The 13,743-nt window shown below is 46.9% G+C and overlaps 1 protein-coding gene across 7 annotated transcripts in view; it reads right to left on the bottom strand.

Annotated features, from left to right (window-relative positions):
- B3GNT4 (UDP-GlcNAc:betaGal beta-1,3-N-acetylglucosaminyltransferase 4) overlaps positions 1-13,481 on the bottom strand; it is a 97,552-nt gene extending 84,071 nt beyond the window's left edge. For all 7 annotated transcript variants that reach the window (XR_008847108.1, XR_008847106.1, XR_008847107.1 and 4 more), the window contains exon 1: positions 12,950-13,481. Coding sequence is in view for 1 of the 7 variants with exons in the window: in XM_056535156.1 (XP_056391131.1) it covers positions 12,950-12,969 (20 nt within the window). In the remaining 6 variants the exon portion in view is untranslated. The remainder of the gene's footprint in view (positions 1-12,949) is intronic.
- Between the last annotated feature and the right edge of the window lie 262 nt (positions 13,482-13,743).

The raw sequence follows: 13,743 nt of genomic DNA, 5'->3' as shown, positions 1-13,743 counted from the left end.
TGTCCCCCAATGGAGCCGATAGAGAAAATCAAATTTTCCATTTTCACGTCCAACTTCAACGCAAAGTCGTCAAACACCTGTGAGGTGTTAAGGCTCAATATACCCCTTGTTATGTTCCTTGAGGGGTGTAGTTTCCAAAATAGTATGCCATGTGGGGGGGGGGGGGGGGAGGTTATGCTGTTCTGACACCCTGGGGACTTTCTAAATACAACATACCCCCCAAAAACCATTTCTGCAAAATTCTCTCTCAAAAAGACTAATGGCGCTCCTTCTGTTCTGAGACCTGTAGTGTGCCGGTAGAACACTTAACATCCACATATGGGGCATTTTCTTAATCGAGAGAAATTGGGCTTCAAATTTTGGGGTCCATTTTCTCCAATTACCCCTTGTGAAAAAGAAAAATTTGGGGTAACACCATCATTTTAGTGTTAAAAATCTAATTTTCCATTTTCATGTCCAACTTCAACGCAAAGTCGTCAAACACCTGTGAGGTGTCAAGGTACACTGCACCCCTTGCTACGTTCCTCGAAGGGTGTAGTTTCCAAAATAGTATGCCATGTGGGTTTTTTTTTTTTTTGCTGTTCTGGCACCATGGGGGCTTCCTTAATGCAACATGGCCCCCAAAAACCATGACAGCAAAATTTGTTTTAAAAAATTCCACAGTTGCTCTTTTCCTCTTGAGTCATGTGAGCCCACAGAGCACTTTATGTCATATGAGGTATTTCCATACTCGAGAGAAATTGGGCTCCAAATTTTGGGGGCTTTTTCACCTAATACCACTTTTAAAAATGAAAAAAATGGGGCTACAAGAACATGTTAGTGTAAAAAATGCAGATTTTGATTTTTCTCCTCCACTTTGCTGCTATTCTTGTGAAACACCTAAAGGGTTAACAAACTTTCTGAATGTGTTTTTGAATCCTTTGAGGGGTGTAGTTTCTATAATGGGGTATTTCTCACAGAAAGGCACCTCAAATCCACTTCAAACTTAACTGGTCCCTAAAAAATTCAGATTTAGAAATTTTTGTGAAAATTTTGAAAATTGCTGCTCTTCTTTGAAGCCCTCTAACGTCTTCACAAAGTAAAAACATGTCAACTTTATGATGTCAACACAAAGTAGACATATTGTATTTGTGAATTAATATAAAATTTATTTGGAATATCCATTTTCCTTACAAGCAGAGCGTTTCAAACTTAGAAAAATGAGAAATTTTCAAGTATCGACAAAAATTTACCACTAACATAAAGTAGAATATGTCACGAAAAAAACTCATCTCATCTCAGAATCAGAATAATCGGTAAAAGCATCTCAGAGTTATTAATGCATAAAGTGACAATGGTCAGAATTGCAAAAAAAGGGCTGAGTCCTTATGGGGTTAAGGGTGCGTTGACACGGACGGAGCCGCAGTGGATCTGCCGACGGTGGACCCCTACATTGTGCCTCCATCTGTTCCTGCTCATAGCGGCAATCCGCCACTACGAGCAGACACACTGCGATGTGCGAGTCACCACATGCATGCTGTCCAATGCAGGAGAAGTTCTCTATTGGGATTTGATCCTGCTCTGGAAAGTTCCTGATGGGAAAGAGGTGTCAGCAGAGAGCATGGTGGTCAGATCGGAAAAAACTACACAAATTCCTCTGTAGTATACAGCAGCTGATAAGTACTGGAAGGATTAAGATTTTTATATACAGTAAAATCTCCCTTAGCAGATACCTCCCAATAGTGGACAGTTTTTTTATTCCCCGGCAGAGTCCCATTATAATGTATATGCACCATCCTAATAGAGGACATTCCCAATACCAGAACGCTGACACACCCAATAGAGGACAAAATGCTCCCAATAGGGGACAACCAAACTTATGTGCTGGCCCTACCTTGTACATAGAGCTGGCGTCAGGGGGTACAGCCAATACCCCAGTTAGGGGCCCAGGCTCCCCAGCAGAGAAGCAGAAGACTGCTGTTTAAACAGTGGTATCCTGCTTCTGTACATCTGCTGGCCAAATCATTCAAACCCCCCCCCCCTCCCAATCCAAATCATGCCATGCCAAACCATTTCCCCCTTTATAACCCCCTGTGCCACATCATTTCCCCTTAATCCTCCCTGTGCTATTTCATTACCCCCTTTATTACCCTCTGTGCAAATTCATCACCCCCTCTGTCATTTCATTCCCCTTTATCCCCCTGTGCCACATCACTTCTCCCATTCCCTTCTCCCCATTGTTGTTCTTACCTGGCCAGCAGGCTCAGGTGCAGGGGTTCTCAGCAGGTTTCACACTCTCCTGGTGTCCTCTGCGCCGCACTCGCTGAAAGGCTGTGAGCAGCGTCGGATGCGAGCACTAACGAGTGACACGCTCCTGACGTCACTCGTCAGTGCCCGCAGCCGCCTCTGCTGCTCTCAGTAAGTTCAGCGCAGAGGATGTCAGTACAACATCAAACCCGCTGAAAGCCCTGCAACTGAGCCTGCTAGGAAAAACAACTGGGGGGGGGGGGGGGGGACGATGTGGCACAGGGCACAAGAGGAATAAAGTGGCACAGGTTTTAAATAGCACCGAAGGCTTCAAAGGGGGAAGAATGAAGTGGCATTGGAGGCATAAAGTGGGAGAATAAAATGGCATGTAGGAGATGAAATGGTACAGGGAGGGTAATAGGGGGTCATTAACCTGTTAAGGACCAAAGGCATACAGGTACGCCTATGCTCCCTGGTACTTAAGGACCAAGGGCGTACCTGGGTGACTGCTGATATCGATCAGCAGGCACCCCGCGCAAATGCCCAGGGGGGTCATCAGTCCCCTCCATGTCGGGGATCGGCGCAAATCGCAAGTGAATTCACACTTGCGATTTGCGCGATTACGGGTCTATGGTGACCCAGAAAATAAGGGGGATCGCGGTTGTCCTCCTATCCCTGCTATTGGTGGTCTAGACGCGACCACAAATAGCAGATCGGGGGAGGGAGGGGGTTAACTTTTGTTTTCCCCGGTCTGCCCACCCACAATAGGCGGGGCAGGACGGGGAAACCGAAGAGGACCGGCGCCGAAGATCCAATTACCCTGCGGGCGACGATCGGTGTCGGAGATCGGCGCGGGCGGCATGTCGTGCGGCAGAAGAGGATGGCTCCCTGGATCCGACGGAAGCCGGTAACTTGCTTAGCAACATCTAAGGGACTACAGTTTGAGACAACTATACAGTGGTCTCTACACTGTTGCGCTCCAGATGTTGCAAGACTACAACTCCCACCATGCCCAGACAGCTGTTTGGGCATGCTGGGATTTATAGTTTTGCAACAGCTGGAGGGTCACAGTCTGGAGATCACTGTGCTGTGCACTGTGGCCCTCTAGATCTTGCAAAACTACAACTCCCAGCATGCCCACATAGCAGTTTGCTGTCTGGGCATGCTGGGAGTTGTAGTTTTGCAAGATCTTGCAGTTTGGAAATCACTGTGCAGTGGTCTCTAAACTGTAGACCTCCAGATGTTGCAAAACTGCAAATCCCAGCATGCCCAACAGCAAACAGCTATCTCAGCATGCTGGGAGTTGTAGTTGCGTACCTCTAGCTATTGCATAACTACATCTCCCAGCATGCACTTCAACGATCAGTACATGCTGGGAGTTGAGGTTTTGCAACAGCTGGAGGCACACTGGTTGGAAAATACTGAGTTAGGTAACAGAACCTAACTGAAGGTTTTCCAACCAGTGTGCCTCCAGGTGTTGCAAAAGTACAACTCCCAGCATGCACGGTCTGTCAGTACATGCTGGGAGTTGTAGTTATGAAACAGCTGGCGGTTTTCCCCCCATGTGAATGTACAGGGTACATTCACACGGACTGGTTTACAGTGAGTTTCCTGCTTCAAGTATGAGCTGCGGCAAATTTTTTGCCGCAGCACAAACTCCTAGCGGTAAGCTCACTGTAACCCGCCAGTGCGAATGTACCCTAAAAACACTACACTACCACATAATAAAGGGTTATACACTACATATACACCCCCTTACACTGTCCCCCCCCCCCCCCCCACATAAAAATGAAGAACGTATTGTTCAGCAGTGGTTCCAAAACGGAGCCTCCAGCTGTTGCAAAACAACAACTCCCAGCATTTCCGGACAGCCACTGACTGTCCTGGCATGCTGGGAGTTTAGCAACAGCTGGAGGCACCTTGTTTGGGAATCACTGGCGTAGAATACCCCCTAGGTCCACCCCTATGCAATCCCTAATTTTGTCCTCAAATGCGCATGGCGCTCTCTCACTTTGGAGCCCTGTCGTATTTCAAGGAAACAGCTTAGGGCCACATATGGGGTATTTCCGTACTCGGAAGAAATTGCACTACAAATTTTGGGGGGGCTTTTTCTCCTTTTACCCCTTATGAAAAGGAAAAGTTGGGGTCTACACCAGCATGTTAGTGTAAAAAAAATTTTAAAAAAATTACACTAACAGGCTGGTGTTGCCCTTTACTTTTTATTTTCACAAGAGGTAAAAGGAAAAAAAGACCCCCAAAATTTGTAACGCAATTTCTCCTGAGTACGGAAATACCCCATATGTGGGCATAAAATGCTCTGCGGACGCATAACAAGGCTCAGGAGTGAGAGCACACTATGTACATTTGAGGCCTAAATTGGTGATTTGCACAGGGGTGGCTGATTTTAAAACGGTTCTGCCATAAACAAAAAAAAAAAAATACCCACTTGTGACCCCATTTTCGAAACTACACCCCTTACGGAATGTAACAAGGGGTATAGTGAGCCTTAACACCCCACAGGTGTTTGACGAATTTTCATTAAAGTTGGATGGGAAAATGAAAAAAAAAATAAAAAATTCACTAAAATGCTGGGGTTACCCAAAATTTTTCATTTTCACAAGGGAAAATAGGAAAAAAAGCCCCCCACAATTTGTAACCCCATTTCTTCTGAGTATATAAATACCCCATATGTGGATGTAAAGTGCTCTGAGGGCGAACTACAATGCTCAGAAGAGAAGGAGCGCCATTGGGATTTTGAAGAGAAAATTTGTCCGGAATTGAAGGCCACGTGTGTTTACAAAGCGCCCATAGTGCCAGAACAATGGACCCCTCCCACATGTGACCCCATTTTGGAAACTACACCCCTCACGTAATGCAATAAGGGGTACAATGAGCATTTACGCCCCACAGGTGTCTGACAGATTTTTGGAACAGTGGTCCGTGAAAATGAAAAATGTAATTTTGCATTTGCTCAGCCCACTGTTCAAAAGATCTGTCAAACGCCAGTGGGGTGTAAATACTCACTGCACCCCTTATTAAATTCTGTGAGGGGTGTAGCTTCCAAAATGGGGTCACATGTGGGGGGGTCCACTTTCCAAAAGCTCAATGGCGCTCCTCCTCTTCTGAGCATTGTAGTGCGCCAGCAGAGCACTTGACGTCCACACATGGGGTATTTCCATACTCAGAAGAAATGGGGTTACAAATTTTGGGGGTCATTTTCTCCTATTACCCCTTGAAAAAATTTAAAATTTTGGGAAAAAACAGCACTTTAGTGAAAAAACTTTTTTTTCATTTACACATCCAACTTTAACAAAAAGTCATGAAATACCAGTGAAGTGTTAAGGCTCACTGTACCCCTTGTTACGTTCCTTGAGGGGTGTAGTTTCCAAAATAGTATGCCATGTGTTTTTTTTTTTTTGCTGTTCTGGCACCATAGGGGCTTCCTAAATGCAACATGCCCCCCAAAAACCATTTCAGCAAAATTTGCTTTCAAAAAGCCAAAATGTGGCTCCTTCTCTTATGAGCATTGTAGTTTGTCCGCAGAGCATTTTACGTCCTAACATGGGATGTTTCCATACTCAGAAGAGATGGGGTTACAAATTTTGGGGGGCATTTTCTCCCATTACCCTTTATAAAAATGGTAAATTTGGGGAAAAAACTGCACTTTAGTTAAAAGATTTTTTCATTTACACATCCGACTTTAACGAAAAGTCATCAAACACCTGTGGGGTGTTGAGGCTCACTGGACCCCTTGCTACGTGTCTTGAGGGGTGTAGTTTCCAAAATGGTATGCCATGTGGGTGGTTTTCTGCTGTTCTGGCACCATAGGGGCTTCCTAAATGTGACATACCCCCAAAAACTATTTCAGAAAAACTCACTCTCCAAAATCCCAGTCGCTCCTTCCCTTCCGAGCCCTCTACTGCGCCCGCCGAACACTTGACCTACACATATGAGGTATTTCCTTACTCAAGAGAAATTGGGTTACACATTTTGAGAGGATTTTTCTCCTTTTACCTCTTGTAAAAATTCAAAAACTGGGTCTACAAGAACACGCGAGTGTAAAAAATGAAGATTTTGCATTTTCTCCTTCACTTTGCTGCTATTCCTGTGAAACACCTAAAGGGTTAACACACTTACTCAATGTCATTTTGAATAATTTGAGGGGTGCGGTTTTTATAATGGGGTTATTTGTGGGGTATTTCTAATAGGAAGACCCTTCAAATCCACTTCAAACCTGAACTGGTCCATGAAAAATTCAGATTTTGAACATTTTGTGAAAAATTGGAAAATTGCTGCTATACTTTGAAGCCCTCTGATGTCTTCCAAAAGTAAAAACATGGCAACTTTATGATGCAAACAAAGTACGGTAGACATTGTATTAGTGAATCAAAATATAAATGTATTTGGAATGTCTATTTTCCTTACATGCAGAGAGCTTCAAAGTTAGAAAAATGCTAAATTTTCAATTTTTTCATCAAATTTTTGAATTTTTCACCAAGAAATGATGCAAGTATCGACAACATTTTACCACTAACATAAAGTAGAATATGTCATGAAAAAACAATCTCGGAATTAGTATGAAAAGTAAAAGCATCCCAGAGTTATTAATGCTTAGAGTGACAGTGGTCAAATGTGCAGAAAACACTGGTCCTATAGTGAAAATTGGCCTGACCCTTAACGGGTTAAACGTCACTAGGAGATTCTACTGTAATATTTAGTTTTATAGCTCTGGAGCGAGTACAGTACAGTATTTGGTAATTTAGAAAGATTTGAGCTTTTTTTTTTTCCAATAGTGGACATCTTTCAATAGTGGACACCTTTTTTTCCCCCGTGAGTGCCACTATTGGGAGATTATACTGTAGAAGTAATTTACACATCTGTATAATTTTCTGGCACCAGTTCATTTTAAAACATTTTTTTTCCCCTCCGGAGTACCCCTTTAATGCAAACGACTTTCAACCAAAAAGATTGTTTGGTGAAATGTAACCCCTTAGCGACGCAGGACGTAAATGTACATCCTGGTGCGGTGGTACTTAACTCACCAAGACGTACATTTACATCCTGTACATGACCGCGAGCACCGGAGTGGTGCTTGCGTCATGCACGGCAGGTCCCGGCTGCTATCAGCGGCCGGGGAACCAGTAATGGCGGACACGAGCGGTCGTGCTGATGTCCGTCTAACCCCTGAGATGCCGTGATCACGGCATCTGGGCAGTGCGGTCGGTAAAATGGATGATCAGATCGCCCATGGCACTACTGCGGGGATCCGATCATCCATAATGGTGGCCGGAGGTCTCCTCACCTGCATCTGTCCGTCTCCAGGGGTCTTCTGCTCTGGTCTGAGATTGAGCAGACCAGAACAGAAGATGACCGATAATACTGATTATTAGCAATGAAATGATTGCTATAATTAGTGGAAAAAAAAAAAAAAAGAGTTAAAAAAAAAAAAAAAATCATTTTGAAAAATCCCCTCTAAAAATGTTAAATTGTCCCTTTTCCCCCCATTTTACCCCCAAAAAGTGTAAAAAAATTCATAAACATAATTTGGTATTGCTGAGTGCGGAAGTGTCAGAACTATCAAATATAATGTTAATGATCCCGTACGGTGAACGGCGCAAATGTAAAAAATTAATTTTAAAAAGCCAAAATTGCTGCTTCTTTGTCACAAACAAATTAATTAAAAAAATGTATTTAAAGTTTTATATACGCAAATATGGTATTAATAAAAAGTACAGATCACAATTCAAAAAAAAAATTATATGGAAATATGGAAAAATGAAAGTTATAGGCCATCAAAATAGAGGGATTTTAAACGTACGTATTTGTTTGAAAAATGTGCGATTTTTTTTAAAGCGGTACAATAATAGAAAAGTATGTAATCATAGGTATCATTTTAATCGTATTGACCCACAGAATAAAAATCACGTCATTTTTTATATAAATTGTACAGCCAGAAGACTAAACCTTCCAAAATTTGCTAAACTGCGGTTTTCTTTTCAATTTCACCACACAAATAGTATTTTTTTGGTTACGTCATACATTTTATGGTAAAATGAGTGATGTCATTACAAAGGACAACTGGTCGCGCAAAAAACAAGCCCTCATACTAGTCTGTGGATGAAAATATAAAAGAGTTACGATTTTTTGAAGGCGAGGAGGAAAAAACCCAAATGCAAAAATAAAATTGGAGTCCTTAAAGGGGTGTTCCGGGCAAAAATATTTTATCCCCTATCCAAAGGATAGGGGATAAGGTGTCTGATCGCGGGGGGCCCGCTGCTGATACCCCCCGCAATCTCCCTGTAGCACCTGTATTCTATGTGCATGCTGAATCTCCAGTTTCGGAAACCTCCAGGTTTCGGGGACTGGGAACGTGACGTCACGCCACGCCCCCTCCATTTATGTCTATGGGAGGGGGCGTGATGGTAGGGAAACCCGGAGGTTTCCGAAACTAGAGACGCAGTCCCCGCATGGAATGCGGGTGTTGCAGGGAGATCGCGGGGGTCTCAGCAGCGGGCCCCCCTCGATCAGACACCTTATCCCCTATCCTTTGGATAGGGGATAAAATATTTTTTCACAAAATACCCCTTTAAGGCCAAAATGGGCTGTGTCATTAAAGGGTTAACAATAATATTGCTTTAGCTGTTATGGTCTGTAAAGAAATCCGTAGAGTTTAAAAGTTTAAGGTGATAGACAAAAGATACTTTACAAATTATTGTTTTTGAACACAGAGCACCCATGGACTACAAGTCCAACACTGTGCCCTATTCTACTCCCTCTATTTTGCATCAAAATTTACATTTCTACCCAAGCCCCCTTCCCGCTATGTCGCACCCCCTTTCCTTTTGAGCAGCACTCCTTTTATATTGGCACAAAAACAGTCAAAGCTTAGAAACACCGAATTTATGGTTTCCTTCACAGATAAGCAAATCAATGTGGCACTCCCTTCGGATAGGGGCACAAGTAGGAATCCCACTTCGTATCAAATCTTCATGAATAAACTTGACACTCAAATTTATGATGCGTAATTAGATTTTATTGTGCAGTCCTTAAAGAGTACCTCTCAAAATGTTTTTTATATTTTATAGTTTATTATTTATAAAACAATTTACTAATATGGTTCTATTAAAAAAAAATTATTCTTCTATGTTTTTTTGTGCTTAAACTTTTGGCCACTAGGGGTCTCCCTAGGAATACCTTTTTTTGTGATTTCGGACTCACGCCGTCCTGGCGGCTGAGTCGGAAATCTGATACTCAGCGCAGCTTCCGCCTGTCAAGCAGACAGGCGGAAGCGAGCGCTGTGCGTGCATCCCTGCCAGGCGCACTCCTGACTCTGCTGGCCAGCGGGTGTCTCAGGCTCCTCCCGCTGACAAGGAGAGCCGGTGTGAAGTGGATTTTTCAAACCCATGCAAAAAGTCGGACCGCGGTCTGACTTTTGCATGGATTTGAAAAATCCACCTCACACCGTCCCTGCCCTGCAGTTCACCTGTATGCGCGCTCCCGAGAGGGAGCGCAGCATACAGGAAGAAGGGCGGAAGCGGCCCAGCAAGGCTTCAGATGACGTCGCGCCTGCCGGGACCCGCCCACTTCCTCCCTTCTCAGACGCTCCTCTCTGAGCTACCGAAGATGAACATAAAAAGGTATTTTTATGTGGTTTTAAGTAAAATAAACGTTAGGATAGAGTTAGAGACAGGGACAGATGGGGAGGGGGGAGTAGCGAAAAGTTTAGTTGATAATAGGTACTCTTTAAGGCGAGGATCCTTGGGGCACCAATGAGGGGGCAGTATGGTGGAGGATCCTTGGGGCACCAATGAGGGGGCAGCATGGTGGAGGATCTTTGGGGCACCAATGAGGGGGCAGCATGGTGGAGGATCCTTGGGGCACCAATGAGGGGGCAGCATGGTGGAGGATCCTAGGGCACCTATGAGGGGGCAGCATGGTGAGGGATCCTAGGGCACCTTTGAGGGGGCAGCATGGGGGGGGGGGGGGATCCTAGGCAGGGATGTGGAATTCCTATCGCTTGACGCCCGGGACAAGCAGTTCCGGACGCCGGGCAGGTGATTTCTTCAGGCATTTAGCCCTGCTTCGGGCAAGCAGCCTTAAATGCCGGAAGAATTCACACAGGTCCACTCACACGGTTACTGTACTTACATCTCCCGCGCAATTGGTGACGTCATCACATATGCAGCTCAGGACGTCGGGACGCTGACGTCCCGTGCGGCGCCTGTGATGACGTCACCTATCGCCGCATCCCCACAAGGAAGTCTCGTTATAGACTGCTGCAGGGAGATGTAAGTACAGTAACCGTGTGAGCGGACCTGTGTGAATTCCTAATATGAGGGCCTGCCTGATCACGAGGGGCAAAACTATATTCTTAACAGTCCAGTAACAAAAGTGACCGCCGAGCCCCTGAGCCTGCCGGAGCACACATTGGGCCGGAGTACAGGTAGCAGGGGATCAGAGAGGAGGGAAGGTTTGGTAAATAATGTGGGAGAGGAGAGGGAGGTTGGGCTGAAATATAATGACACGAGGGGCATCAGAAGGGAGGGGGGGTATAATGACACGAGGGGCATCAGAAGGGAGGGGGGGTAATGAAATGACACAGGGGGCATCAGAGGGGGGATAACATAATGGCGCAGAGGGTCCTACTTGATCCCTACCTGATAAAGGGACATACCTACCTGAAGGGGGACTACCTACTTAAAGGAATACTGTAGTGCAAAATAACATCCCCATAAGTGATAGATTGCGGGGGCCTGACCGCTGGGACAACCCACCCCCCCTCCCCAATCTCTTGTATGAGACGGCATGAAGGAAATGTTCCTTCCCTGCATGACACGGCTGCTGAAATGTCCCCTCTATGTATCTATGGGATACAAAAGATTTGGGGGGGGGAGGGGTTTCCCAGCGGTCAGGATCAGTTATTTTGCACTTCAGTATTCCATTAATGGGACGGACTTACTTATCAGGGATGTAATGGGTCTGTCTATCAAGTTTTTATTAATAAAAGACCTTATTTACATACTATTTGGGTTAAAATTATTTTGTACCAGGACAAGTGAATTGTTATGAGGGACAAGTAGATTCTGCTCCGTTTTAATCCCTTGGACAAGTAGTTTTAAAAAAAAATTCCACACCCCTGCTAGGGCACCAATGAGGGGAAGCATGGTGGAGGATCCCAGGGCACCAATGAGGGGGAAGCATGGTGGAGGATCCCAGGGCACCAATGAGGGGGAAGCATGGTGGGGGATCCCAGGGCACCAATGAGGGGGAAGCATGGTGGGGGATCCCAGGGCACCAATGAGGGGGAAGCATGGTGGGGGATCCCAGGGCACCAATGAGGGGGAAGCATGGTGGGGGATCCCAGGGCACCAATGAGGGGGAAGCATGGTGGGGGATCCCAGGGCACCAATGAGGGGGAAGCATGGTGGGGGATCCCAGGGCACCAATGAGGGGGAAGCATGGTGGGGGATCCCAGGGCACCAATGAGGGGGAAGCATGGTGGGGGATCCCAGGGCACCAATGAGGGGGAAGCATGGTGGGGGATCCCAGGGCACCAATGAGGGGGAAGCATGGTGGGGGATCCCAGGGCACCAATGAGGGGGAAGCATGGTGGGGGATCCCAGGGCACCAATGAGGGGGAAGCATGGTGGGGGATCCCAGGGCACCAATGAGGGGGAAGCATGGTGGGGGATCCCAGGGCACCAATGAGGGGGAAGCATGGTGGGGGATCCCTGGGCACCAATGAGGGGGAAGCATGGTGGGGGATCCCTGGGCACCAATGAGGGGGAAGCATGGTGGGGGATCCCTGGGCACCAATGAGGGGGAAGCATGGTGGGGGATCCCAGGGCACCAATGAGGGGGAAGCATGGTGGGGGATCCCAGGGCACCAATGAGGGGGAAGCATGGTGGGGGATCCCAGGGCACCAATGAGGGGGAAGCATGGTGGGGGATCCCTGGGCACCAATGAGGGGGAAGCATGGTGGGGGATCCCTGGGCACCAATGAGGGGGAAGCATGGTGGGGGATCCCTGGGCACCAATGAGGGGGAAGTATGGTGGGGGATCCTTGGGCACCAATGAGGGGGAAGCATGGTGGGGGATCCTTGGGCACCAATGAGGGGGAAGCATGGTGGGGGATCCTTGGGCACCAATGAGGGGGAAGCATGGTGGGGGATCCTTGGGCACCAATGAGGGGGAAGCATGGTGGGGGATCCTTGGGCACCAATGAGGGTGAGCATGGTGGGGGATCCTAGGGTACAATGAGGGGGAAGCATGGTGGGGGATCCTTGGGCACCAATGAGGGGGAAGCATGGTGGGGGATCCTTGGGTACAATGAGGGGGTGCTATAGGATAAACTGTGATCTGCCAGCTACCATAAACCTTCCAGATCTGCACACTGTGGTACACATTAGCTCTATATTTAATAAAACTGGATGACAACAATACTGTACTGCAGGGACACAGGTTGTCACCCCTTGACAGAGCAGATCTGTAATGGGGGAGTCCGGAGACATTTGTTGACAACCCATGGGGGCTCAGTAAAATAGGCCATATTGGTGGTCCCCTATTGAGATATATATATATATATATATATATATATATATATATATATATATATATATATAATTGATATTATACACACACATACATAGAGCAGCAGCCTTTGGTCCAGGGCACCGCCGCACATCTCTCCCGACCACATGTAGTGTACGGCTCGTTACCTACCTAGCAGTCAGCCCCGGCATCAGAGCGCCCAGTCCCGGGCAGGATGCTTCCGCCTCTCCGTGTTCTGCGGCTGGATGAGCCTGACCCGTCGTCCCGGTATCGGGCTATGAGAAGAGACGGCTCCTCCGCAGCCTGCAGTGAGGTGAACTTCCCCGGAGGCGGCTCGGTTCTTAGAGAGCAGTCACCGTGGAGACAGCTGACAGAGGACGCCGTGTAATCCCGGGTGTGTTAACTCCTCAGTCCCCAGCCGCTGTAGGAGGCGCCCGCCCGTGGAGAGCCGTGTGCGGTTTACAGTTCACAGCTCTGGCGCCTCTTTGTGAGGATAAATAGCGGCTCCTAGCAACCCCCCGACCGCCCGGGAGTCAGAGAGGGGCAGCACAATGGAGCCGGGCTATCCCTGTGAGGAGAGACTGCCTGCCTTGCATGTTAAGAGGGATAGAGGGCAAGTGGCTAGCGGAGGGGGCAACCAGCTGCCACACCGCGGCATTGTAGCACAAAGGAACACAGCCCTCACAGCAGCCGTGTCCGCCACCATCTGCCTCACCTTCTCAGTCCAGCCCATTCTCTATCATATAGAGATATAAGGAGCCGCTCACTGGTCAGGGTTCACACTGCCTATAGAGATATAAGGAGTGTTCACTCACTGGTCAGGGTTCACTCTGTATAGAGATATAAGGAGTGTTCACTCACTGGTCAGGGTTCACACTGCCTATAGAGATATAAGGAGTGTTCACTCACTGGTCAGGGTTCACACTGCCTATAGATATATAAGGAGTGTTCACTCACTGGTCAGG

This window comes from Hyla sarda, chromosome 1 (assembly GCF_029499605.1).
Source record: "Hyla sarda isolate aHylSar1 chromosome 1, aHylSar1.hap1, whole genome shotgun sequence".
NCBI classification, from domain to species: Eukaryota; Metazoa; Chordata; class Amphibia; order Anura; family Hylidae; genus Hyla; species Hyla sarda.
Note: the sequence above shows the minus strand (reverse complement) of the source record. Positions and strands in the feature narration are given on the sequence as shown.